General features: G+C 36.9%; 1 protein-coding gene and 1 long non-coding RNA gene across 5 annotated transcripts; both read right to left on the minus strand.

The window, feature by feature from the left end:
• Positions 1 to 1275: 1275 nt before the first annotated feature.
• LOC106348050 lies at positions 1276 to 10781 on the minus strand. 3 transcript variants are annotated; one of them, XR_007315304.1, is made up of 4 exons: positions 9044 to 10781; positions 8386 to 8934; positions 8164 to 8298; positions 1276 to 5741 (listed from the first exon to the last, which is right to left on the minus strand). It is a non-coding gene; the product is annotated as an uncharacterized LOC106348050 (long non-coding RNA). The 3 variants fall into 3 exon arrangements; XR_002652770.2 differs by lacking the exon at positions 1276 to 5741 and adding an exon at positions 7510 to 7712; XR_007315303.1 differs by lacking the exon at positions 1276 to 5741 and adding an exon at positions 7636 to 8026.
• Positions 10782 to 22597: 11816 nt separating this feature from the next.
• Positions 22598 to 25277, minus strand: LOC106439064 (putative fucosyltransferase-like protein). Of its 2 annotated transcripts, XM_048737560.1 has the most exons (8): positions 25164 to 25277; positions 24676 to 25061; positions 24433 to 24593; positions 24100 to 24341; positions 23920 to 24024; positions 23338 to 23494; positions 23029 to 23259; positions 22598 to 22953 (listed from the first exon to the last, which is right to left on the minus strand). In XM_048737560.1, exons 2-8 carry the CDS (start codon positions 25039 to 25041, stop codon positions 22698 to 22700), a joined length of 1518 nt encoding a protein of 505 aa, XP_048593517.1. In that variant the 5' UTR covers positions 25042 to 25061; positions 25164 to 25277; the 3' UTR covers positions 22598 to 22697. The 2 variants fall into 2 exon arrangements, with proteins under 2 accessions (XP_048593517.1, XP_013735864.2); XM_013880410.3 differs by having other exon boundaries at positions 24676 to 25273.
• Between the last annotated feature and the right edge of the window lie 1660 nt (positions 25278 to 26937).

Here is a 26937-nt window from a genome sequence, read left to right on the forward strand (position 1 = left end):
TGGAGGTTTTCTGCCGTATGCTTAATGAGAATTACTCAGCTGGTAAAATTGGCTTTCATCCTAAAGCTGATAACCCTCAAGTTACTCACCTTGCGTTTGCCGATGACATCATGGTTTTCTTCGATGGTGAGAAGAAATCTCTAGAGAACATTGCTAAAACTCTTCATGACTTTTCTCTATGGTCTGGTCTCTCGATGAATCGCTCCAAGACTGATCTCTTCACGGGTGGATTGACTGTATCCGAAACACATGGCTTAACTAGCCTCGGCTTCAACCTTGGCTCTCTCCCAATCCGCTACTTAGGTCTGCCCCTGATGCACAGACGACTTCAAATAGCAGACTACAGACCTCTCCTTGATAAGATCAGCTATTGTTTCACGTCTTGGACAACCAGAATTTTGTCTTATGCAGGACGCTTACAAATGATAAAATCTGTCATCTACGGGCTATTGAATTTCTGGTTTTCTGCTTTCATTTTGCCAAAGGGTTGTTTGGTCAAAATTCAATCTCTTTGCTCTAGCTTCCTATGGTTTGGAGATATAACAAAACGAGGGATCCCTAAGGTTTCATGGGAAATATGTTGCTTGCCAAAGGAGGAAGGAGGACTGGGGCTGAGAAACCTTTCTGTCTGGAACCGTACATTATGTCTCAGACTTATTTGGAACCTATATTCGAACTCCTCTTCTTTATGGGCAGACTGGATCAGAGCTAATAGGATAAAGCAAAGTATTTTCTGGGAAATAGAGGCTTCAACGCTCTCCTCCTGGACTTGGAAAGCCATCCTCTCACTCCGCCACACTGCTGCCGGACTACTAAAAAGCAATATAGGAAATGGCAAATTTACCAGTTTCTGGCACGATAATTGGACACCTTTTGGGCAACTTATCAAGTTCATCGGTCCTCATGGACCTAGGGAACTTGGTATCCCTTCTGATGCCACTGTTGCCTCAGTCATACGAAATGGAGGATGGAACCTTCGGCCTGCTCGCTCTGATGAGGCTTTTGCATTTCAAATTCACTTATCCACGGTTTATTTTCCTCACCCTTCAGCTCCTGACGATGAATTTTGTTGGTGTGCTAATGATATTGAACTTGATCACTTCTCGTCTAAGCATACGTGGGAATCATTACGCCCTAGAGCACCTACTCAACCGTGGACCGCTAATGTGTGGTTCAAAGGAGCTATTCCCCGTCATGCTTTTCATTTCTGGATAACACACCTAGACAGGCTGCCGACCAGAGCAAGGCTATCAACGTGGGGCTTACAAGTTCAACAATCATGTTGCCTCTGCGATGAAGCACTGGAAGACCGAGATCATCTTTTCCTTAGGTGTGAAGTTAGCGAGCACCTATGGACCTTAGTCTTGAGGCGCCTAGGGTATGGGAGATTCTTCTTTCACACTTGGTTGGCGTTTGTTACCTGGATGGGAGATAGGGACTCGGTCACTCCCCAAACCCTTCGTCGCTTAGCCTGTCAAGCAACCATCTACACCATTTGGACAGAGCGCAACAGCAGACTTCACAACAACGTCTCCTCTTCACCGGCGGCCTTGTTTAAAAAACTGGATAGACAACTCAAGGATATCATCCTTGCTCGAAGAAACAGGAAAGCTTTCAAGGGCCTCATGCAGCTGTGGCTTGCTACTGAGTAGCCGTCTGATTTTTTTCTGTTTTATCAGTTCTCTGTTTTTCAATCGGGTTCTCACAATGTTTTTAACTTTTTTGCCATTGTGATTGCCTGTCAGCCTTAACACTTTGTAACACACAACCAGCTCATTCAAGTAATGAAATTCATATTCTTAGCAAAAAAAAAAAAAAAAAAAAAAAAAAAACTAATGAGTACATCTCTTCTGGTTTTGGTAACGAGAGAGACGAAGTCCAAGCCGGTGACGTCGTTTTACTTAACTCTCCTCACGTGACTCATCTGAGTATATTAAACCTCCTTTCTTTCAAACCTTCTTTCCCAGCCGGAATGTTTCCACCACTTGCTAGTAGTTTCGCGACTTCTTCTTGTCAAATGCATGCTTCAGTCCACTTACAAAGATTCTAAATGTTGAATCACATCCAACACATCCCAAACCGGCAACTTTCTCTTACAAAAACATGATAAACTGTGTCTGATCCTCCCCTGGTGCACAGTGCACTTGCAAGGTCGTTTCTAGAACTTAGGACTTTGCAACAAAGCTACAAAAAGGACTCGGCTATGATGTAACTTAATTGAGATGACATGGCTTTGGAGGCATACTTCATTACCATCATGGAGCCAATTAAGTTTTGGGAGTTTATGTCACTGCTTCTAGAAGGAGTTGGCTATGAGAGGTACGTTTTCTTTAAAACAAGCTACAAAAATGTTATTCCCCTGGTTAGTCATAGTTAGATATTTCATTTGTTCCCCATGAAAACTCAGTTCATATATTTTTTATGCATATTGATAACTTAATAGAAGTTGGTTTCTTAATTTGAATCTTTGTTTTCTCCGAAATTTATTTTGGTAGATTATAAAAAAAAACTCTTACCAAAGAGATTAACAAGTACATATAAAAACACATTTGGAAGTATACTATTGGTAACCTTTTTTTACCTCGTCTCAGATAAATACTAATTATAATTTTGCAGGCCAAGTATAAAGATACCTGCTGTTGTGATGATGCCCGTAGCACATCTTGTGGAACTGGCATATAAATTACTTGGACGATATGGGATGAAAGTACCATAGCTAACACCTTTTTAGAGTTAGGTTGTTCTGTACCTATAGATATAAGGTAAGGTCTCATACCGTCCCGTTTTTGGGTTACGTATCACAGGAACTCCATCTTCAGCCATCATTTTGGTCCACATACCATAGAAATAGATCAAACCAGAGGCATAGCCATATGCAAATTGTCGGTCATCAAGATGATAGATAGGCATACCCTCTGGAGGGAACTTCATATGAAATTTGGGGGATACTACTAGAGACGATGAAGGCTTCTCTATGGACTCAGATGCTGAGGCAAAGAGAATATGCTCCACACACCGTGCTCTTCGATGGCGAATAAGAGACGCGGCTGAGCTCAATAGGAATAGAATCTGATATCATGATCGTTTAATTGGCTGGTCGAAGAAGAGAGATGTTAAAATTTATATTAAGACCTAGCTAGAGACACCTAGCCATATGAAACACCTCGGCTCTACCATATATATATCGTGAAATGAAACAGCGAAGCGGCAGAGAAAATAAATATATATTAGGGCGGCCTTAACATAATCCCAAGAATCATCGAAAAGGACCATGCTGATCGAAAGAGTTGTTGATATTAAGGGATAATGTAGTTTGTATTTTTTTGTCAGTTAACCATATTACTAGACTAAGTTCTGATCAGAAAAGACGTTTCTCTAAGGAACATTTCCATCTGACAGTATCTGATCTATATGAAAAAATAGTACACTTCTATTCCCCTGTTTATTACCAATCAAAATGCCATATAGATTAGTAATAAAATACATTATTTTTTTTTTCAACTCTAAAATAATTGAAAAATATAATGACGCTCATTTTAATAACGCTAACGCCACTAACTAAACCCTAAATCTTAAATTCTAAACTATAAACTTTAAATCTAAACCCTAAACCTTAAATTCTAAACCCAAACTCTAAACCCTAAACCCAAACCCTATATCTTAAACCTAAATCCTAAACTCTAAACCCAAACCGTAAACTCTAAACCCAAACCCTAGACCTTAAACTCAAACCCTAGATTCTAAATCCAAACCTCGACTCTAAACCCAAATCTTAAACCCTAAAGAAAAAACGTCAACATTAACCCAAATCTTTAGGATATAGGATTTGGGTTCAGGATTTACGATTTGAGTTTAGGGTGTAGGGATTAGGTTTGGATATATGGTTTGAGTTTAGAGTCTATGATATGGGTTTAGGATATAGGGTTTGAGTTTAGGGTTTAAAGTTTGGGTTTAGGGTTTAGGATTTGGGTTTAGGATACATGGTTTGGGTTTAGAGCTTACAGTTTAGGTTTAGAGTTTAGGGTTTAGGATTTGAGTTTAGGGTTTAGAGTTTAGTTAGTGGCGTTAGTATCATTAAAATTGGTGTTATTATTTTTTTCAATTATTTCAGATTTTTTTAAATAAAGTTAATCTATTTTATTACTAATTTAGGTGGCATTTTGATTGGTAATAAGTGGACATGTAAATTTAAAGGTTCACCAAAGTCTTGTTCTATATATAATATATTAATAAAGCATATAAAAAGTAAAATATTTTTGACAAAGAATAAAAGTTTAAATTCACTTTATATTTTAAAATAAACAAATTTTAAAATGTCTTTTTTAATGAAAATTTATATGTATTAAAACAATAGAAATGATAATGATAAATTATTTTTAGAAAAACCCAAAAAAGCCCAAAAAGCCTTAGAGTCCTATAAAGACTGGGCTGAACTTCGAATTTTAGGTCTAAAATATATCCGGACCGGACTGGACTCAAATATTTATGGGCTTAGCGGGTTTAGACCTAACCGGACCAGTCCAAATTGACACCCCCACCCCCAGGTAACATAACAAAATCAATTTTAAAAGATGATGGTCCAGTTGAAACCAGCTTGATTGATCCCTCTTCTTCATGCGAAAGAAGACAATGGCGCAGCCAATTTGGGATCGGGCTATTCAAAATATATACCCTCACATACTATGGGGTCCAAATAAATTGGTACAGCTTATCGTCTCCACTCGGATCACAAGTCCACGTGGGCTTGTGAGCAAACCTTATATATACAACAAGGAATTTTTTTCTTTCTACCGATGTGGGCTTTGGTGGCTAAAAACATTTTCTCACATTATAACTCTCTCTACGGTGTCCTTTCTCCTAAAATATGTTTTGTTTCTTCTCCAGTACGCAATTTTTTTATTTTTCTTTGATTACCTGATGAATTCGTTCTCATTACTGCCTGCTTTGTAATTTCTGTCAGATGCGTTTGAAATGAAACTACACGAAGACAACCTCGAATTTAGCACAACGATTGTGTTGAATGTGAGTACTTAAACTGGAGTTTCCCTCAAATTTGAACTTGTACAAAGCTTGTCTCTACGTGAGGCCAAGCGGGTAAATCCTGTGTACTCTAAGCTCCTTGTCTCCTTTTAAAGTCCCTTTTGATTGCCACTGATAGTTTTCAAGAACCTCTCTTCTTGAGCTTGAATCAAAGAACACACACGATATAATATAACCCAGTTGGCCGTGTTAACTAATGGGTGCATCCGGTTAGTACGTTCCATAGATAAACGGAAATCACTTCCGGAGTGGTTGTACAAAGACTTTCGCTCACCACCGATTACAGCTCAATCGGTTTAGAAGAACATCTTCTATACTCTCTAACCTCTCAATCTCTGTTTTTTAATTGCTCAAGAACTCATGGACATAGACGACGGCTCTCGTTCTCTCTCTTCTGGTTTTGTTAACGAGTGAGACGAAGTCCAAGCCGGTGACGTCGTTTTACCTGACTCTCCTCACACCTCCTTTCTTTTGAACCCTTCTTTTCCACCCAGAATGTTTCCACCACTTTAGCTAGTAGTCTCGTGACTTCTTCTTGTCAAGAGCATTCTTCAGTCCACTTCCAAAAGATTCTCAATATTGAATCACATCCAACATATCTCAAACCGGCCTCTTTATTTTACAAAAACATGATAAACTGTGTCTGATCCTCCCTGATGCACTTGCAAGGTCGTTTCTTGAACTTAGGACTTTGCAACAAGCTACAAAAAGAAATTGGTTTGTGTTAGGTTTGGTTTTAGTTCGGTTTGGTTTAATATGATTTTGTTTGTGTTTGTTTATTCGATCGGGTTGATTTTTTAGTTTTTTTCGCGATCAGTTACAAAAATATAATTTATAGGAATATAAACAAATCATATTTGGACACTAAATCAATATTTTCTTCTTATTTAAATGTAAAGTCAAACATTACATTAAGATATATAATACTAGGGTCGGCCCCCCTTACGGGCGGGATGAAAATTTAAAAACAATTTAAATAGTTAGAATAAATTTTTAATATAAATTTGTATCATATAAAAATATACATATTAGTTAAATATTGTACATGTTAATGTATTTGAATACTAAATAGACTATGAAGCTACCAATATTTGTTTTGATTGGGAATATTTGCTTGCTTTGATTATTGTTGAATGAACTATGTAAATTAAATTGGTTGGTAAGCTGTTAGTACAAAACTATATGTCATGTCTTGGGATTTTTGCTCCTATAACATCTTTCTTTTGAGGTTGGGACGTTCATCGGGTTTAGTTGTATGTGGTTATTGTTTTGATTAAGTTATTTAAAGTAGTTTTCTTTTCATGGTTATATACATGCAGGTTTCCTTTTTCTTTATTTGGCCAAATATTGGAAATTATAAATATACCCTACCACTAAAAATATTTCTATGTATATACATAATTTTAAAAAAAATTATTATTCAATGTTTATTCCACTTTGATTAGGACAATAAGTTGAATATATCTTAGACCACAAATCATAAATATTCTCAGTCTTATACATTTTGTTTTTCAAGTTATTGTTACTTTTATTTCCTTTTATACATTTCTTCTAATATTTATGTATGCATCCATAATATTTTTTTAAAAGGAGTTTTCATTAACTAATGTATTTATTGTAGTTTTAAATATATTATAGTTTTCGTGCACTTGATTAAAATTTTTTGGCGTTGGTGGTATTTGAAGTGGTTGAGAATCTGAATAGATATTTACTTTCATAAATTTTTTGGTGTATGTTTAAAAATAAAAATTTGTAAAGGCTTTTAAATCATATGAATATAATTATATAATATTCAACACACTACTGTTGACTGTTTATATACTTAAAATTCTAACGTAGGTAATTGCAATTTTGTTGAACTCATAGATTCGTTGCTAATTTATAAATTATCACAGGATGAGGTACATAGGGTAAAGATTGCTTTGATGATAATATAACGTCCATATCGTAACGTGTTTTTTTATGTACTATGTATTAAGAAATAATTAACACATTCAACAATATTAAAGAGTAAAAAACCCTGTCAATTGTTCATAGAATAAGCCAAAAGTTAAACTCAAGTCCAGCCAAAAAAATAAAATCCAGTACCGATAAGCTCAAGTGATGCGTCGCATTTCGCAGAAGAGAGACACGTGTCAGTCTGTCAGAGAGTGACTTTCCACGTGGATAGCTTAGGAGAAAGGCAAATATATATTTTAAATTTGTTTCTTAATCTATAAGGTATGAAAGTTGCATTCATGTTTGGTTAGAACTTGTATCTCATATGAGTCTTTTGTGTGTGGTATAATTGCAGATTTGCATAAGGGACATTTGTTATTTGTTAAAGAAGTTCAAATAATTTGTTTTTATTTATTTTGATCTTTGAAATAATATTCTAAGACCATGGTTAACATATATTTTGCTAAGTTATGAAACAAACTTCATTATCTGCTTGTAGTAGTAACATGTGCTATACTGTTTTTAAGGTCGTAACGATAAAATATAATTGTTTCTCATATACTTCTATAAATTGTCAAACATCAAAAGCTGGTTATTCCAACTCGGATAGTGATTTTTTTGATAGGTTTCTAACAATTGGTCTCTTTTTTTCTATCCAAATTTATCTATAATTGATTGATCGCCGCATGCTAACTCTGTTGTCGGAAAACATCTCGGTATTTCAGTCACATATTCTGCTTAAACGAAATAAACAAAAATAAATAATTTTAGATTCTCATTAACTGGCATACACAAAGCCATGAATAACCAAAACGAAATTTGTTTGTAAAACAACTGATTTTTCAGTTTTAAAATCTGAAACATCAAAACCAAGTGAAATTTGTTTTAGATTTTGCTTAAAATGATCTTAGCAAACAAAACAACACAACCGAAGCTAAGAGTCATTATTACATAAATACAATATTAACTAAAGCATATTATATTTTTAGAAAATATACCTTAACATTATTTCCAACTTGAATGGGTTTAATAATTCGTTTCAGTTTTTCTATTAAACCAACAAAACAAAAAACCAATTAAACCAGTAAACCAAAGATAATCAAACCAAAGCATAAGTCGGATAAACCATCCCTCCAGATTTTTTTTTTCAAAATGCAAGAAGTATGTATATCGAGTTTTAATTACCTGACGAACAACGGCAGAAGAAACATCAGCAAAGCTGAGATCAGGAAAAGGCATAGCACAACAATAAATCTCCCTTAAACATATCCCAAAGATGCAAACATCACATCTTCTATTGTATGGCTTACCATCAAGAACCTAACCACACAAGTGTAAGCATTACAGATTTTGAAACCATAATAAGAAGCAAGCTTTAATGTTAAAAGAATGATGTTTGTGTGTTACCTCCGTAGCCTGTGTATCAGAGAGTACCAGTTTCTCTAGTCATATCCTTTGGTAGATCTATCCTTTGGATTATGAGATTCAACTCTAGCCACTCCAAAATCAAAAGCATGTACTCTGTTTTCATATCTCCATAAACAATTCTATATGAATGCAAATAAATTAGCATGCAAAAGATCAATCACAATTGTATATCACAAAGATTCCTTTCTTTCTTTTAGATTAATTAAGAATAAAAAAGAGTTATGTTTTGTAAATTTACACACATGAGAAACTGAGAGCAAGCTGGACAACAGTTCTAACCAGTTATGGATCAAGAGTGAAAAGAGAGTTTTGTTTTGGGAATCTTCAAGTGCTTTCCAGTGCCATGAGTTGTTCATATACAGAACCTAAGGAGCTCAGTCGTATTAAATTAAGATTCTATGTACCTTCGACGAACTCTGCAAGTATGGTGAAGCGCTATGGATGAATCTGAATGTTTGAAGTGGTGGTGGGAAGAAAGAAAAGGGAAGATGAGGAGGACATCCTTTTCATAAATCAGGAGAGGCCTGTCTGCAAATTCGAGAGAAAAAAACGAAACTTAAGCCATAGTTCACAGAATTAGTTTACTGGTTAGTTTAGAACGAACGATAGGATGATTCTGAAAGTAGGAAAGGCTTACCTTTTTATAGCTGAACATTCACCGCCTTGCAAAATAAGAACTCGGATTGAATACAGATCGTGGGTGATAGATTAATGGAGGGTTTTAATAGATTCGGTAACTGTTATCCTTTTGCACTATGAGGAAGAAGGTGAAAGATCGCTTGCAAAAACCAAATCCTCGTGAGCTCTGGACAGGCGAAGAAGAAGATGGGGCCAACCCTAAATGAAAACACGTCGTTTCATTTAGGTGGAGATAAATAAACGGGCTGTACTATAATAAGTTAACACAAAGCCCATATATAACATAAGCCCCACACGATTACATACGTTTAATGAAACGCAGCGGATCGATTTTTTGCCACGTGTCGCACTCTGAAGAAACGATTTGATGACGTGTCTTGCCCTGGAGAGAGACCAACAATTTTTTATATATATAGATATAATATATAATTCAATAATATTATATTATTATCTTCAAACTTAGTATAAATATCATAGGTAATTTTTGGTTTTAATGTTAATGTATAAGATTCATATTTTTAGTTGTATTTATTCTATTTATTTAAAAATAAAATGTATAAAATAATGTTTACTTGTTTACGTTAATGGTTAAATATATTAAATTTTAATATTATTAATATATTCAATCTAATTAAAAAATACTTCGGTTTTTTGATTTGGTTCGGTTTAAAACCAAACCAAACTGAACCATTTGGGTTGATAAAATTTTGAACCAAATGGTTTAGACGTATACTTTGGTTTGGATAGGTTTGAGTTCGGTTGGGTCGGTTTGGTTTTGTTGCCCACCCCTTAGAACATGTATCTTGAATATTACGGAACCATGCAGGTGATACAAAAGCATTTTTAAAAGATGATGGTCCAATGAAACCAGCTAGATTGAAGTTGTACGCGAAGAAGACACTGGCATGCACACTCGTATTAGAAGAGGGCAAGAGCTCAGTATATATAACCCCGCACACACCCGGGTCAAGAGACCGGTACGCTTCATAGAAACTGGTCCAAAGTTCCATCAACTTATTGTCTCCACTAGGATCACAAGCCCACGTTACTAAGCTCGACGTACTCTTAGTGTGAGCTAAGCTTATATATACAGCAAGGAAAATTTTGTTTCTTCCGATGTGGGCTTTGGTGATTTATAAACACCGTACAGATCACTCCCAACGACGTCGTTTCTCATAAATTTCCTTTTGTTTCTTCTTCAACACGGAATTTCAGCTTTGCTTTTAGTAATCTGATGGATTCGTCTTCATTACTGCGTAAAGCTGCGTACAGTTTCTGTCAGTTATGCGTTTAGGAATGAAACTACACGAAGACAAACTCAAATTTAGCACAAGGGTTGTGTTGAATATTAGTACTTGTACAAAGCTTGTCTCTGCGTGAGGCCAAACGGGTAAATCCTGTGCGCTCTAAGCTCGTTGTCTCCTTTTAAGCTTGGAGGCCTTTCCTTCTTCCACACCGGCTCATGTTATAAAGACTTGAACTTGGCCAGAACCACAGACTCAAGAGCTTATAGAGTCAGATGTTTACCCCTGGGATTGGACAAGAACGGTTCCATATATCATGTTGTTTGATTAAGTAAGTGAGCAGTTAAGTAAACTTTCTTTACCTCAGAAAGAATGATTCCATCTTGTTGAGAATCAAAGTCTTTTTTGATCGCCACTGATAGTCTTCAAGAACCTCTTCTTGAGCTTGAATCAAAGAACACACACGATAAAACCTATTTTGCCTAATGGGTACGTCCGGTTAGGGACGAAGTCCAAGCCGGTGACGTCGTTTTACTTAACTCTCCTCACGTGACTCACCTGAGTATATTAAACCTCCTTTCTTACAAAGATTCTCAATGTTGAATCACATCCAACACATCTCAAACCGGCAACTTTCTTTTACAAAAACATGATAAACTGTGCGTGATCCTCCCCTGGTGCGCACTTGCAAGGTCGTTTCTAGAACTTAGGACTTTGCAACAAGCTACAAAAAGGACTCGACTATGATGTAACTTAATTGAGATAAGATGGCTTTGGAGGCATACTTCATTACCAACATGGAGCCAATTAAGTTTTGGGAGTTTATGTCACTGCTTCTAGAAGGACTTGGCTATGAGAGGTAGGTTTTCTTTAAAACAAACTACAAAAAGGTTCTTCCCCTGGTTAGTCCTAGTTAGATATTTCATTTGTTCCCCATGAACTCAGTTCATATAATTTTTATGCATATTGATAACTTAATAGAAGTTGGTTTCTTAATTTGAATCTTTGTTTTCTCCGAAATTTATTTTGGTAGATTATAACGAAAAATTCTTACCAAAGAGATTAACAAGTACATATAAAAACACATTTGGAATTGATGTTTCTTTCTATTGGTAACATTTTTTTACCTTGTCTCAGATAAATACTATATTATTATTTTGCAGGCCAAGTATAAAGATACCTGCTGTTGTGATGATGCCCGTAGCACATCTTGTGGAACTGGCATATAAATTACTTGGACGATATGGGATGAAAGTACCACAGCTAACACCTTTTAGAGTTGGGTTGCTCTCTTGCAGCAGAACTTTTGATTCCTCAAAAGCAAAGGATCTTTTAGGCTACTCTCCTGTTGAAGTATTTCAGAGAAGGAAAGTATGACTCCGCATGTCTTTGCAGTATTAGCAACACTGTTTTGTATATTCATTAGCATTTTAGAAACTGAAAGAAAGATCAATATTTAAAAGAAAACGTGATTTATTAAAGTAGTTATAAAGAGGGTACATTACTAAAAGTGGATAAACGCATAGATAAAAGAGGGTAAATAACTGAAGTTGCTATCTTCAAAGATCGGTTCTATCTTCTACTCCTCTTGTTTCTTGGTTTCCTTCTCCTACCTTCATCTTTCTCCTTCATCTTCTTCTTTCCTTTCATCATCTGCTTTCTTCTTCTTCTTTTTTTTACCAAAAAAACAACTAAAACCACGTTCATCATTTTATGTTTCTTCTTCTTCTTCTTCTTCTTCTTCTTCTTCTTCTTCTGTATACACGTATGGAGCATATATGCTTGACTTGAGTAATTTTGGATCGTTAACATTAAGATCCTCTACATGGTCAGCAAAGAGGTCTACTCTCCTAGGACAGTTGGGCGTGGACGTTTCAAGGTATTCTCTGAAACCTTGAATTTCACAACGTTTAAGAGTTTTCCTTTCAGGATTAAAGTAGAAAACATAAAACGTTTTTTTTGGATGTATAATTAACCATCGAAAAAATGATTTCACCCGTCGAAGTCACTCCTATAACCGAAACGTACTTCGGGTAGAATTTATCACCTCTCAAAGTGTAGGCATACTTTGACCATTCCTGTTTGAAGAAGTTATCGCCCCTCAAAATGTAGGCATACTTTGACTATTCCTGTTTCTCCACGTCCTCTAGAACACACACGCAACTCAAGGGTATCATCAGTGACATTATCACGATAAATAACACCTAGTTTACCCTTATAGTTTATCAGTTCACAAAATCTTTCAGGATAAATAAACTTGAATTTCAAGATAAAACCGTATTTTTCTTTTCTCCCTTATTTAGCCTCTCTCTCTCTAAACTCTCCCCCGATTCTCCTTCTCTAAATTGATGGACGGATTGAAGCTTTGGAGACCCAAAATGCTACAACTCCTGCTGAAATGGCGGAACAAAAAGCTCAAGTGGCGGAACATAGACAGCTCAAGATTTTATACCATGCACTGATCGTGTATGCTTTACTCATCATCCCAGCTCTCTGATTTGCTTTTCTCTTTGAAGTTTGTATTTGTTCTTCTACTCAAACCAGAGATGCCAAAAGAACCAAAGTCCTAGATTTTTGCTTTTGTTTTGTATAGATTATTAAGTTTTGATTTGTTCTTCTAAATGATATAATCTCTCAGCCCCTTGAACCACATTAGTTTCAGGTGAATCTAATTTGTCTGTCATTAGCTATTTAACTTTGTATATGTACATTATTTATGTTTTTCTTGAATCTAATTTCTCTCAACCCCCAACCCCCCCCCCCCCCCCCCAAATCCCCAAATTCCTCCAAAAATCATGTGAGTCATCTCTCACTTTTCCTTATTTGATTTATGTTATTTTTGGATGTTAATTTTGATAATTTTAGGTTTGGATCTTAGATTTATGTTAGGATGAATAGTTTTAGGATTTATATGTTAGATTGTTATGTTGTGATTTTCTTGGTTTGGATAGTTTTAGGTTGTGAATTGTGATTATTGTGGTTTGTTAATTTATTTTGTTGTTTTATTAAATTTAAAACTATTTTTACAATCTACAAAAAGTTTTTCAAGTTTTGAAAAAAAAATTTCAGTTTTTTAATAATTTATAAAAAAAAATTCAAGTTATATATATATAAACAATTTTAATTTTATATATATACTATATACCGATTTTTATTAGATATAAAAACCATTTTAATTTAAAATTATTAAGTTTATTTTAAAACTGTCTTATTTTATACATATAAAGGATTTTAAATTTTTATTTCTTAAAATATATTTTGTAGAAATAATTTTACAATATATATATATATAAACGATTTTAAATTTATTAAAATTTATTTGAAAATTATTTAATATAAACAATTTACTATATAAAATTATTTTATTTTTAAAAAAGTTATTATATTTATAAAAAAAATTAAATTTTCATTTAGACAATTTTTTTAAAAAAATGAAATTAATATTTTTATAATTGTTTTGGGCTGTTCCAAAGTCAAAAAAGTTGTTTAGTCAGGCTGGATCGTCAAGCCGCCTTTACTTCTTCTTCGCAAGTGTTGCTTACTGATCCCGTGATTATGTAGCTGTTAAGGAACAAGGATGGACGGATTGAAGCTTTGGAGACCCAAAATGCTACAACTCCTGCTGAAATGGCGGAACAAAAAGCTCAAGTGGCGGAACATAGACAGCTCAAGATTTTATACCATGCACTGATCGTGTATGCTTTACTCATCATCCCAGCTCTCTGATTTGCTTTTCTCTTTGAAGTTTGTATTTGTTCTTCTACTCAAACCAGAGATGCCAAAAGAACCAAAGTCCTAGATTTTTGCTTTTGTTTTGTATAGATTATTAAGTTTTGATTTGTTCTTCTAAATGATATAATCTCTCAGCCCCTTGAACCACATTAGTTTCAGGTGAATCTAATTTGTCTGTCATTAACTATTTAACTTTGTATATGTACATTATTTATGTTTTTCTTGAATAGAAGTGAACTCAAAAGTTGAGGCATGAGATTAAGAATGTTTTGGAATGTTTGGGCGGAGATGTGGAGCTACCAAGAGACGAAGCAGCTAGCAAAAGAATTGAAACCATGAGAGGTGGAAACTGGAAACTATGTCATTCAACAACTGCATGTTTGTATGTAAGGTAAGAATATCAAGGTCATATGTGGTTTTATATCAATGTTGTCGATTATGTGGGAGGAGATAAGGAGAATCGTGTTTGGTATTTGCAGGATGGATTGTAGGCAGCTTGATGAGGAATATAGCGAGTAATAAACCATTGATGAGGTGTAAACTCTTTGGCAAGAAAGATCTGGATAAAATAATTTTCTAGAGAAATCTTTAAGCAAAAGAAATAAAATAAAATAATAATACAATTCTTTAGAGCCTAAGATCATGGCATAATCTCTCAAATGGATATTTCATATATTTAATATTAATATAATTTTATTATGCAATTAAAATTTAAATATAAAAGAAATATGGCTATTTATATGTTGACACATGTTTTGGGGTGGTCTCTCACTATTGACAGAGAGTTTCTTCTCCAATAAAAAAAATTATCATTTGATTTTCTATGTTCTTTATCCTTCTTTCTATTTTTTTGATTTTTGTAATTGAGAGACTACAAGAGAAACCCTCATTGTGGGTGATCTAAGGTACAAAAAAGAAAAGAAAAAAGAATGTATGTGCTTCACAAGTGTTTTGTTGCGTTATTGGTTTAGTCACTGTTGTTGTTTTTTTTTTGTTTCGTGAAATCTCATAGGCTTTTGTCAAGACATAACCATCAATTATTGTCCTCACCAAACAAAAGACAATTTTTTTTGTATTTACATGAGTAATGTGGAGGCTGTTTCGCATATCTACTTGGTGCTTATGTGGATGATATGATGATAGGTGCAAATAAGATGTGTGATGTTCACAAGCTGAAAAAGCTACTGAGTTCTAAGCTTGAGATGAAGAATTTGGATGCAATAAAGAAGATTTTAGGGATTGAGATCTTCAAGGATATGAAGGAAAACAAGTTTATCACAGAAGACCTACAATGAGAAGGTTCTGACAAGATTTGAGATGCTTAATGTTAAACCTATCGATACTCCATATGCCAAAAAAATTTCATCCTACCATGTATGGTGATATATCTGAAGAGGAAAAAGAATATATGTCGCGAGTTTCTTATGCTAGAATTGTAGGAAGTATGATGTATGGTATAGTCCGTACAAGACTAGATCTTGCACATGCAGTAAGTGTGGTGAGCAAGTTTATGGTTCAGCCAGGAAAGGAGCAATGGATAGTTGTGAAGAAGATTCCCAATATCTTAAGGGTAAATCTGATGTTGGTCTCGTCAATGGGGTCAAGAATTCGGACTTGGTTACATGCTATTCTAATTCTGATTATGTAGGAGATGGGGACAGCATGAAATCTATGACTGGTTGAGGTGGTTCTATTGTGAGCTGAAAAGTGACTTTTCAATCGTTTGTGACTTTGTCTACTATTGAGTCAGAGTATATAGCACTGACAGAAGCTGCTAATGAAAGAATATGGGTGAGAGGACTGTTCAGTGATCTTGGTCTTCATCATGATCATGCTACTGTGTTCTGTGATAGGTTGAGTGTTATTTGTTTAGCCAAGAATTACGTTCATCACGAGAGAACCAAACACGATGTAAAATACCATTTTTTGAGAGATGAGAAGAGGATTTAAGTGAAAAAGGTAGAAACAGCCGATAATCTTACATATATGTTTACTAAGCCAGTTTCACACAGCAAGTTCAAGAATTTTCTTGAGTTGTTGAATGTCTCAAAGTGTTAAGTCTGGCCCTGAGGGACATCTGGCTCAAAAGAGCACTTAGTCCAAGTGAGAGCATCTGACTCTGAAGAGCATCTGGTCTGACGGGACATTTGACATCTGGTCTGACAGAATGGCAAAGAGAAAATTGCTACATTTATATTTTGAGAACGAAAAAGTGCATTCATGTGCATCTAATTTTGGAGGATTCAAGTAAAAAATGAAGATTTGTTGAAATATGTCTTGAATCTGCAAGTTGACGTCAATCGCCCGATCCAAAAGTTACGAATCGACGTATCCATGTCAACCGAGAATATTGGAAAGTTATGAAGCACATACATTCTAGTATGAATTATGAAAGTTGTGAAGCACATACATTTTTTTTTCTTTTTTTATTAGAAAGTTGTGAAGCACATACATTATATTAATCGGTTGACCGGGGAAAATAATTATGAAGCACATACATCCAAAAAAAAAGAACGTATGTGCTTCAAAAAAAAGAAAAAAAGAATGTTATGTTTGTTGTGAGATTGGCAAGAAGTCTGAACAGGCTTGGGCCAACGTTGGGCTTCGGTGATTGAGAAAGGCCCAAACCAGAAGAGCAAGTGTGAGTCTGCGTCGCAGAGGATCACACCCGTGTAACAACCTAACGTCCTTATCTTCTTGATATAAGACGTTGGCTCTAGTAGCCATTGTTGTTATCCAAAAAGCTCTTGTAATCATACAGAATCAGAGAGATAGTGAATTCCAGGTGCCGATCCTGAAGGAGATGTACCCAAGGTCTGGGGAACTCTAAAACTTGCTCTGTGTCATCGCTTTTACTTTTCTTTTCTTCTTGCTTCTTTCGAGAGAGAGTAGAGTCGCGATCTACGAACAAACGAGAGTAAAGTGAGATAGTAAACTGAGTGAGTCGATCACACGAGTGCGATCCAAGGCGATATCGAGTCGAGTACTTCTACAAGTGGTATCAGAGCACCGGTTAGAGGATCAAGGAGTTCTCGATCGAGGAAGATAGGATCAAGCCTCTACTCAGAACCTACTGGTTCTCTTGGAAGAGGAGTCAACAAGGATCGGATCGCGATAAATTTCGATCATCGCGATAAGAAAGGGAAGTTCAAGTCTAATCTCCTGTTTAATCTGAATATTGAATCTCAATTCTCATAGATCGGTTGCATATTCTCTGTTGGCTGTGGTACTGTACTCTTGGTTATCTGCAGGTAACAAGAAACGTAGAATCACACCAAGGACGGGATGGATCCAACACGAGGAAAGTTTGAGATCGAGAAGTTCGATGGAAAAGGAGACTTTGGGTTATGGAAGTTCAAGATGCAAGCTCAGCTAGAGATTCAAGGCTTGCTATCAGTACTGGAGGAAACCGATTCATCAGAAACGGATAAAGGAAAGCAAGAGGAGGACGCTGACGTAAAGAAGGATCCAAAGAAGGCAGAGAAGGACTTAAGAGTTCGAAGCCTGTTAAGCATCTGCTTGAGTGATGTGATACTAAGGAAGATCATGAATGAGACCACGGCACTGGGAATGTGGAAAGCATTGGAGAGGGACTACCAAACTAAGTCTCTTCCAAACAGAATCTACCTTAAGAAGAAGTTTTCTTGCTTCAAGATGGAAGAAGAGAAATCTATGGAGGAGAGCTTTGATCAGTTCTTGAAGCTGGTGGCTGACCTAGCAAGCATCAAGATTGATATAACCGACGAGGATCAGGCTATACAACTCCTATCAGGACTACCATCTGCCTATGAACCACTGGTCCATATGTTACAATATGGAACTGGGAAAGACACCCTGACTGTAAATGAGGTGATGACAGCTGCATACTCAAAAGAATTAGAGCTAAAGCAGAAGGGAGTCAACACCAGAGGAAAACAATCAGAAGGTCTCTTCACAGAGTCAAGGGGAAGATCATCGTCCAGAAATGACCCAGGAAACAACAAGCAGTGGAACAACAGATCTAAGGGCAGTTTCAGATCAAAGTTAAGAGGCAAAAATAGTGGAAGATCAGATAAGACTTGCTGGGTGTGTGGCAGTGACAGTCACTGGAAAAGAGACTGTCCCGAGAAGAAGAACACCCCACAGTCATTCAAGCCAAACAATTCCGCAAATGTGGCTTCAAATCTTCCGGGCCCGATAGCATTAACTGCAAGTCTGATCGTATCAGACGAGGAATGGGTCTTAGACTCAGGCTGCACTTTCCACATTACCCCGAGGAAAGACTTGTTAACAGAACTGGTGGAGTTCGAAGGTAACAAGGTCATGATGGGTAACAACACCCATTGCACAGTAAAAGGGATGGGGAAGGTTACCATCGACAATGAGGATGGAACGTCAGTTACTCTGAGCAATGTTCGGTACATGCCAGAGATGGGAAGAAACTTGATATCCTATGGTCAGTTAGAACAATCAGGTTGCAGCTACGCTGGAAAAGGCTACATGGTTCACTTCTACAAAGAGGGTAGAAAGGTTCTAACTGGGAAGTACAACAACGGGTTGTACTATCTCCAAGGAACAATAAGGCGACCAGAAGCAAATTCAGCAAAAGACTGCAATGACTTCACCAAGAGATGGCACACAAGGCTAGCACATATGAACATTCGCTCGATGAGGCATCTAGTCAGCAAAGGCTATCTGAAGAAGGAAGAGATAGGAGAGCTAGGCTTCTGCGAGGGGTGTGTAATGGGAAAGGCTCACAAACAGAAGTTTCCAAAGGCTAAACACACAACAGAAGGAGTCCTAGACTACATTCATTCAGATCTATGGGGATCACCAAACACAGTCTCAAGCTTATCAGGGGCTAAATATTTCTTAACCTTTACTGATGATTATTCAAAGAAAGTATGGATATATTTCTTAAAAGCTAAGACTGAAGTGTTTGATTATTTTGCAGAGTGGAAATTGCTCGTGGAAAATCAAACGGGGAGGAAGATTAAGTGCATTAGGACTGACAACGGCTTGGAATTCTGCAACCAGAAGTTTGATCAGTTATGCAAGGGATCTGGCATCAAGAGGCACAAAACGTGTCCCTACACGCCGCAACAAAACGGAATCTCCGAGAGAATGAATCGCACCATCATGGACAAGGTCAGATCTATGTTGAATGAGACGGGTCTTGACGAGAGCTACTGGGCAGAGGCGGCTTCAACAGCAGTATACGTAATAAACCGTTCACCGAGTGCCTCAATCCAGTTTGATATACCAGAAGAAAGGTGGTCAGGTCGCAGCCCCGACTACAGTCACCTGAAAAGTTTTGGCTGTGTGGCATATGTACATCAAGTTAAGGAGAAAACAAACTCAAGAGCAGCGAAGGGAATCTTTATAGGCTACGCTCAGGGAACCAGAGGATACAGAGTCTGGTTAATTGATGAACAGAAGGTAGTCATCAGCAAGGATGTCGTTTTCAATGAAGATCAGCTGTTCAAGGACTTGGAAGCAGAAAAATCAAACTCCAAGAAGGAACAAAATGAAAGCTTCACAAAGAAGAAAGTTACTTTCAAAAGCGTTCTTGAAGACATTTGTGAAGGGGAGACTTCAGATTCTGGTGGAGCTACTGAGGAAGAAGAAATTCAGGGTCACGAATCAGTGGAAGAAGATGGCTCTGAGACGTCAAGCGCTTTAGGTCAGACAGATGATCTAAGAAACTATGTCCTTGCAAGAGACAGGGTAAGAAGGACCATCAAACCACCGTCGATGTTCGAAGATGGGGATTTTGTAGCATATGCTTTGGCAAGCTCGGAAGACGTTGAAGTTGAAGAACCCAAGAGTTTTCACGATGCGATGAAGAGTAAAGAATGGAAGCTGTGGACTGGAGCTGCAGACGAGGAGATGACCTCTCTCGATAAAAATGAAACATGGGAATATGTTGAGAGACCGAAGAATCACAAGGTGATTGGAAACAGATGGATCTTCAAGCTCAAGCCAGGAGTTCCAGGCACAGATCAACCTCCAAGATACAAAGGGAGGTTAGTGGCTAAGGGATACGCACAGATAGAGGGCATTGACTACAATGAAGTTTTTGCACCGGTAGTAAAACACGTATCAATTAGGCTTCTTCTATCAGCGGTAGTTCATCACGACTTAGAACTGGAACAACTAGACGTGAAGACGGCTTTCTTACACGGGGTTTTGAAGGAGCGAGTCTACATGGAGCAGCCTGAAGGATACGTTAAGAAAGGATAAGAGAAGATGGTGTGTTTACTCAGAAAATCACTATACGGATTAAAACAATCACCTAGAGAATGGAACCATAGATTCCATACGTTTATGGTGGAGCAAAATTACAGAAGAAGCGAATATGATCCGTGTGTGTATATGAAGGGCACAAGCATAGAGGATGTGGTCTACTTACTACTCTACGTAGACGACATGTTAATAGCGGCCAAAGAGATGAGGACAGTGCAAAGGCTAAAGGATCAGTTGAGTCAGGAATTTGAGATGAAGGACCTAGGCGCAGCAAGAAGAATACTAGGAATGGATATCCACAGAGACAGGTCAAATGGGACATTGGTCTTATCTCAGAACGATTATCTATCAAAGGTCCTAAAGACTTTCGGTATGATGGACTGCAGAGCAGTCAGTACACCGCTCGGTTCACAGTTCAAGCTACAGAGTCTATCCAAAGCAGATGAAGAAAAACAAGGTAGAGATATGGAGAACGTACCTTACTCAAGCGCAGTTGGCAGCTTGATGTATGCCATGGTGGGTTCGAGACCAGACCTTGCGTATGCAGTAGGTCTCATCTGTAGATTCATGAGCAAACCTGGCACAGAACATTGGTTAGCTGTGAAATGGGTTATGAGATACGTTAAAGGAGCGTTGGGAGTAAACTTAACCTTTAGGAAAGGAGAAGACATGAGGGTAAGAGGGTATTGTGACTCAGATTATGCTTCTGATCTGGACAAAAGCAGGTCCATTACCGGTTATGTCTTCACTGTTGGAGGGAACACCGTCAGCTGGAGATCATCCCTACAAAAGGTGGTAGCTCTATCAACAACGGAAGCAGAGTACATGGCTCTTTCAGACGCAGTTAGAGAAGGTCTCTGGCTCAAAGGTATTTGTGAAGAAATGAAGCTCAGTGATGATGTGGTAGACATCCACTGTGATTCACAAAGCGCAATCTATCTAGCGAGTAACTTCGTGTACAGAGAGAAGACGAAGCATATCAAGACGAAGTATAACTTCATCAGAGAAGTTATAGCAGACGGGGAGGTCAGAGTTATCAAGATACATACGTCAGTGAATCCAGCTGATATGTTAACGAAGACTTTACCTGGAGAAAAATTTGAAGGGTGCTTAGCTAAGCTAGGCGTTCTGGAAGCTTGACGTTTCACGGAGGAAGCAGTTGTCTTTGGAACTGAGAAGACGACGGTGGTGAGTGATGAAAGAATGTTCGTTGAGGATTTGAAGTAAGGACAAAAGAGTCCGGGGAAAACCAGGATCGGCAAAGTTGGTAGTGGCTCGGTAACGACGTCACAGAGGTAGCTTGGTCGGAGGTCGCCAGTTCAGTCGTCTTTCCAAGGTGGAGATTGTGAGATTGGCAAGAAGTCTGAACAGGCTTGGGCCAACGTTGGGCTTCGGTGATTGAGAAAGGCCCAAACCAGAAGAGCAAGTGTGAGTCTGCGTCGCAGAAGATCACACCCGTGTAACAACCTAACGTCCTTATCTTCTTGATATAAGGCGTTGGCTCTAGTAGCCATTGTTGTTATCCAAAAAGCTCTTGTAATCATACAGAATCAGAGAGATAGTGAATTCCAGGTGCCGATCCTGAAGGAGATGTACCCAAGGTCTGGGGAACTCTAGAACTTGCTCTGTGTCATCGCTTTTACTTTTCTTTTCTTCTTGCTTCTTTCGAGAGAGAGTAGAGTCGCGATCTACAAACAAACGAGAGTAAAGTGAAATAGTAAACTGAGTGAGTCGATCACACGAGTGCGATCCAAGGCGATATCGAGTCGAGTACTTCTACATTTGTCTATATGGTTTTAACTCTAGTATGAATTGTACTGTAAAAAATTTACCTGTGTCAATAAAGTATTTTCTTACCCGTCAGTGAACGTAGCCTTAAAGATGAACCATATTAAATTTATGTATTTTTTTATTGTTTATCAAATCTGTTGATATATTTCTTTTCAAATCTGTCACAACATGTTCTTCTCAGTTTCGTGATAGAGAAAAAAAACATCGACCATTACGGAACTCGGAACTATGTAGGTGAGATAACAAAATCAATTTTAAAAGATGATAGTCCAAATTGAAACCTCGGTCCTCTCGTAGCGAAGAAGACACTGGCAAAGCCAATTTAGAATTGGGCAAGCCTAGCATATAACCTCGCAACTACGAGGTCCACACAAATTGGTCCAAAGTCCCACCAACTTAATATCTCCACTCGGATCACAAGCTGCCCATGTTACTAAGCTCGACGTATTGTTATTATGAGCTAAACTTAAATATACAAGAGAGAAACATCTCACATTCTACGACGTCTCATAAATTTTGTTTGGTTTCTTCTTAAACACGCAATTTAAATTTTGCTTTGATTACCTGCTGAATTTTTCTTCATTACTGCCTGCTTTGTAATCTCTATTGAACTTTCAAGACTGCGGAGCAGTTTCAGTCAGTTATGTGTTTGTAATGAAACTACACAAAGACAACCTCGAATTTAGCACAAGGGTTGTGTTGAATGTGAGTACTTAGACTGGAGTTTCCCTCGAATTTGAACTTGTACAAAGCTTGTCTCTGCGTGAGGCCAAGCGGGTAAATCCTGTGTACTCTAAGCTCGTTGTCTCCTTTTAAGCTTGGAGGCCTTTCCTTCTTCCACACCGGCTCATGTTTTAAAGACTTGAACTTGGCGACAACCGCAGATTCCAGAGCTTCCAGAGTCAGATGTTTACCCCTGGGGATTGGACAAGGACGGTTTCATATATCATGTGTTTGATCAAGTGAGCAGTTAAGAGTAAACTTTGTTTACCTCAGAAAGATTGACTCCATCTCAAAGCGGCCTCTTTCTCTTACAAAAACATGATAAACTGTGTCTGATCCTCCCCTGGTGCACTTGCAAGGTCGTTTCTTGAAACTAGGACTTTTCTCTTCTTGTTCTTGGATCCTTGTGGCTAGGAATATGCAGAGACGACAGGAAGAATGTACAGCAGCCATGTCAACAAGTGCCTTGAAAGAGTCTGAAGGACCCTCATACTTCCATCTAAAATCAAAACAGACGCATGAAGTTTTTCAAGAAGTTATTCCACACATTCACACTCATTGAAGGGGGACAATAGACCTTAGTGTCTGATTATAAGCAGCAGGGTTAGCAGCGAGATACTTCATCTTCTTAGCAACTGGCTCCACATCTTCCATACTCTTAATGTGAAGGAATGAATCTGAAGCTGGCGCAAATTCATCTATATTCGGAGCACCAACAACCACAGGTACAGATCCTGAGAGGAAATGTTTAACAAATTGCTTAGTTTATATAATGTTCATAGGCATGCAGGTTCGGATAGTTCGATTTGGCTAGTTCGACCAAAATCTCACCGAACTGAACCGGAAAAAGTTTGATTTGGTATTCGGGTAGAGCGGTTTTAAAACAAATTACTGAAACTAACCAAAGTTTTTGGTTTCGATTATATTTCAGTTAAAATTTTGGTTAGATTCGGTTAAATTCAGATAATTTTGGTTCGAAATTTTAGTTAATTATTGTTTTATTGAAAAATCGAGTTAACCAATTACCGAACCTAAAACCAAAGTTTTTTCTTACAAACCTGTCGAACTGAACCAAACTAACCGAAAATTTTGGTTGGGTTCGATTCAAAACCGCAGGCTTAAACGCTCTAGTTAAATACTTATGGGAGCTAAAACATACCAGCAACTAGAGACTGGAAGAACTTCTCAGTGACATAATCCTCCTCGTTAGTGTTCTCAAAAGCCAAACTAAACTTGTAACGCTTAAGAGCTTCAACCTTGTCAACTACATCAACAATTGTAAAAAAAAACAAATCACATCAAAATCTTTCAAGTTGAACAATTAGCCTTACATACATACCTTCTCCATCACGGTTCCTATGACAACCACCATAAGAATCAATCTTGATGCTACTCTTCATCAGGGCTTCAAGTGCTTTCAGTCGAAAATTCGGAGCACCACAGTTGGAAATAAAAGCAGCAGCTACAGCCTTCTCGGTCTTGGGCTGAACCGGAGCCATGATATCATACTCAGCCCATGAAAAATACCCAACAGGAACATCTGATGAAAGACTAGTGGTCATCACAATATCATAACCACTCCTGATGAACCAAACAAGAACATATATATAAAAAAAAGTCAGTCCATTAATAACATGTAAAATAAAATGTGCTGAAGAAAGTGCTTACCCACCGTCGTGCCTGTGAGATATCGTTCTCCGGATAGTACTGAGCTGATTCCATGGAACGGAGTATACTAAGACTTCCAGGTTGATTACCTAATCCAAAGGAAGCGTCTGGTGCTCTACCTGAGCTATCTCCAAATGTGCAATCTATGGAACACGATTGAAAGTCCTGACATTTTGGAGAGACAAACTACTTGAAACATGTGTTCGGTCTTTGTTGACACAAATCTCTAAACAAACAAAGGCTTTACCTTTTGACCACCGTAGACAAAGATTGGATCTTTTTTGAAGTCTCTAGAGAAAGTCACCGAGTCTTGTCTCGTCAACCACTCCTCGCAGCTCTCCGACATCAAGCCGATGTTCTGGTCGGGTCTACTCGGGGGAGACTGGGCGAAGAAATCGGTCAACGTGTTGACTAAGGAGACTTTGTCGAGACGACCCAGAAAGCAGATCTCGGCGATGACTACTAGAGCCACGCAGATTGGTAATAAACTCGACAGCTTTCGCTTTATAGATAAAGTGGGAGAAGAGGAAGAGGATGAAGAGGTATTAGCTACGGGCAGTTCATCGTGGGTAGCTCCGATTCTGGGTCCTCGGAGATTCGAGAAAACACCCATGAAAACGAGAGTCTCTGTTACTGTTAGGAGAAGAAAAAGAAAGTAGTTTCAGGGAAGGAAATGGTTTAAATGTTGTTTTGATTTGGATAAAAAAAGGTTGGTTGAGAAAAGTGAATTAATACATGTTTCGTCGATATTTCAGGTTTTGCTTCAAAGTCAATGCACAACAAGTTTATTCACAGACACTCGTCCCCTCGTTTCACGGTGTTTTCATTTCCGGATCCATTCATTCGCTAGCTCATCTTGAAAAAATTTTCAACCTTTTAATAATATCTTCTTTTTTTTTTTTTAAATCAAACTTTTAAATAGGGAGAATTTGTGAAATAACCAAGAAAAAAACCAAAATTAGATTTTGAGAAAGAGGGATGAGAGAGATAGGAAGGGAAAGGAAGAGAGAGAAGAAGATTTTGGTTACTTAGCTAATTTGAGTTTTTTGTTTGGTTATGGGATGCAATTTCCCTTTAAATAATAGGAAAATATGTATGTATAACCAAGAAAAAAAAGCATAATTCATGAAGTAGCCAATTTCCCTAATATAACGATACAGATTGTGTCTTTTCTATAATATTGATATCCTACCATTTCATTCAACCGGTAAAACCTGCAAAAAAATTATAATCTAAATTAATAACTAGTAATTCTAAAAGAAAGACGTGGTATGATAAAATATGGAAAGGTCAATAGATTCATCTTCATATTTGAGCGATTAGGACGCCACCGATTATATTCTTGTTGAGTTTGTAGAGAAATCGATCATTATCGAAGGCTTGATAGGTGACAAAAGGCGTGAGTAAGACGGCACCGTTACGGCGGTAAAACAAAATCACATTGCCTATTATGTAAGATGTTTTACTACTCTTAAATTCTCTGAATTTCCATTCATTGTATGTCGGAATCTGATATGGTAAAATGTAGACCTTAACACACTCAACTATATTGTCATGCAGATTAAGGTACATGCAAACACAGGAAAGCAGCTACAAGATTAAAGTCTACATTTCCATGTATGATTTAATTCTTATTTGATAGGGTTCAGTTTATTTCGTGATATATATACTATTTTACCATATAACATAGTAATTCAGGTAATTTCTTTGTCTGTTACGTTAACAGAAGTTGTGTAACGCGTACAATTGTTTTCTATTCATGTCACATCATTCTCTTACATCATATGCGTTAATTATGTACCACAAAAGACAACAACGTTGTTTACTTTAGAAATTATAACTGACAATTTGTTACGTGAAGGGGCAAAACCGAAGAAAATATGACCAAAAAATCTGACATTTAATTATGTCAAAATCAGTGTTACCCACCAAATTTCATACTGAAATATGGCTATTCAGCCAATAAGCTCTTAATAATATCTCTTTTTTTTTTTTTGAAAAAACTATCTTTCTTTAGTACCATATAGAATACATGAATGGGGTAATGATTGTTTATTTAGATTTTAGTTTTTAGTTTTTATTAAAAATTTCTGAGGACAATATTTTTTAGTTTATTTTCAGAAAATAGTCTCAAATAAGAAAATGACCAAAAGATATTTTAATTTACAATGTTAAAAAAATTGATAACTAATTAAACTTTCAAAACAAATTAAATAAAATAAAATTATATTTTATCTGTTAAGAATGAATAAAAATTATTAAATTCCAGTTTTACAAAATAAATATCAATACCTGTACTTTTAAAGTATATTTAACTATAGACAATGAATATGTTAACATAATTACAATAATATACTTTTTAAAAGTATGGTAAAAATGTATAAAATTTATGTAATCAAAACATACAACTAATAGGTAGGTTCTTAAGTAAAATACATTAGCAATATTTTTTTGGATATTAGTTTTTGATGGCAATATTTTGATTTTGATTTTGAGATATTAGTTATTT

This window comes from Brassica napus, chromosome A8, assembly GCF_020379485.1.
Source record: "Brassica napus cultivar Da-Ae chromosome A8, Da-Ae, whole genome shotgun sequence".
NCBI lineage: Eukaryota > Viridiplantae > Streptophyta > Magnoliopsida > Brassicales > Brassicaceae > Brassica > Brassica napus.

Excerpts from the sequence above, each read along its gene's own strand:
- LOC106439064 (XM_048737560.1), bottom strand. The coding sequence starts at position 25,041 with ATGGGTGTTTTCTCGAATCTCCGAGGACCCAGAATCGGAGCTACCCAC. Across the intron at positions 23,495-23,919 it reads CTTCCAGTCTCTAGTTGCTG|GATCTGTACCTGTGGTTGTT; the intron begins GTATGTTTTAGC and ends ATTTCCTCTCAG. Across the intron at positions 22,954-23,028 it reads ATGGAGTCAATCTTTCTGAG|GGGTAAACATCTGACTCTGG; the intron begins GTAAACAAAGTT and ends TCCAATCCCCAG.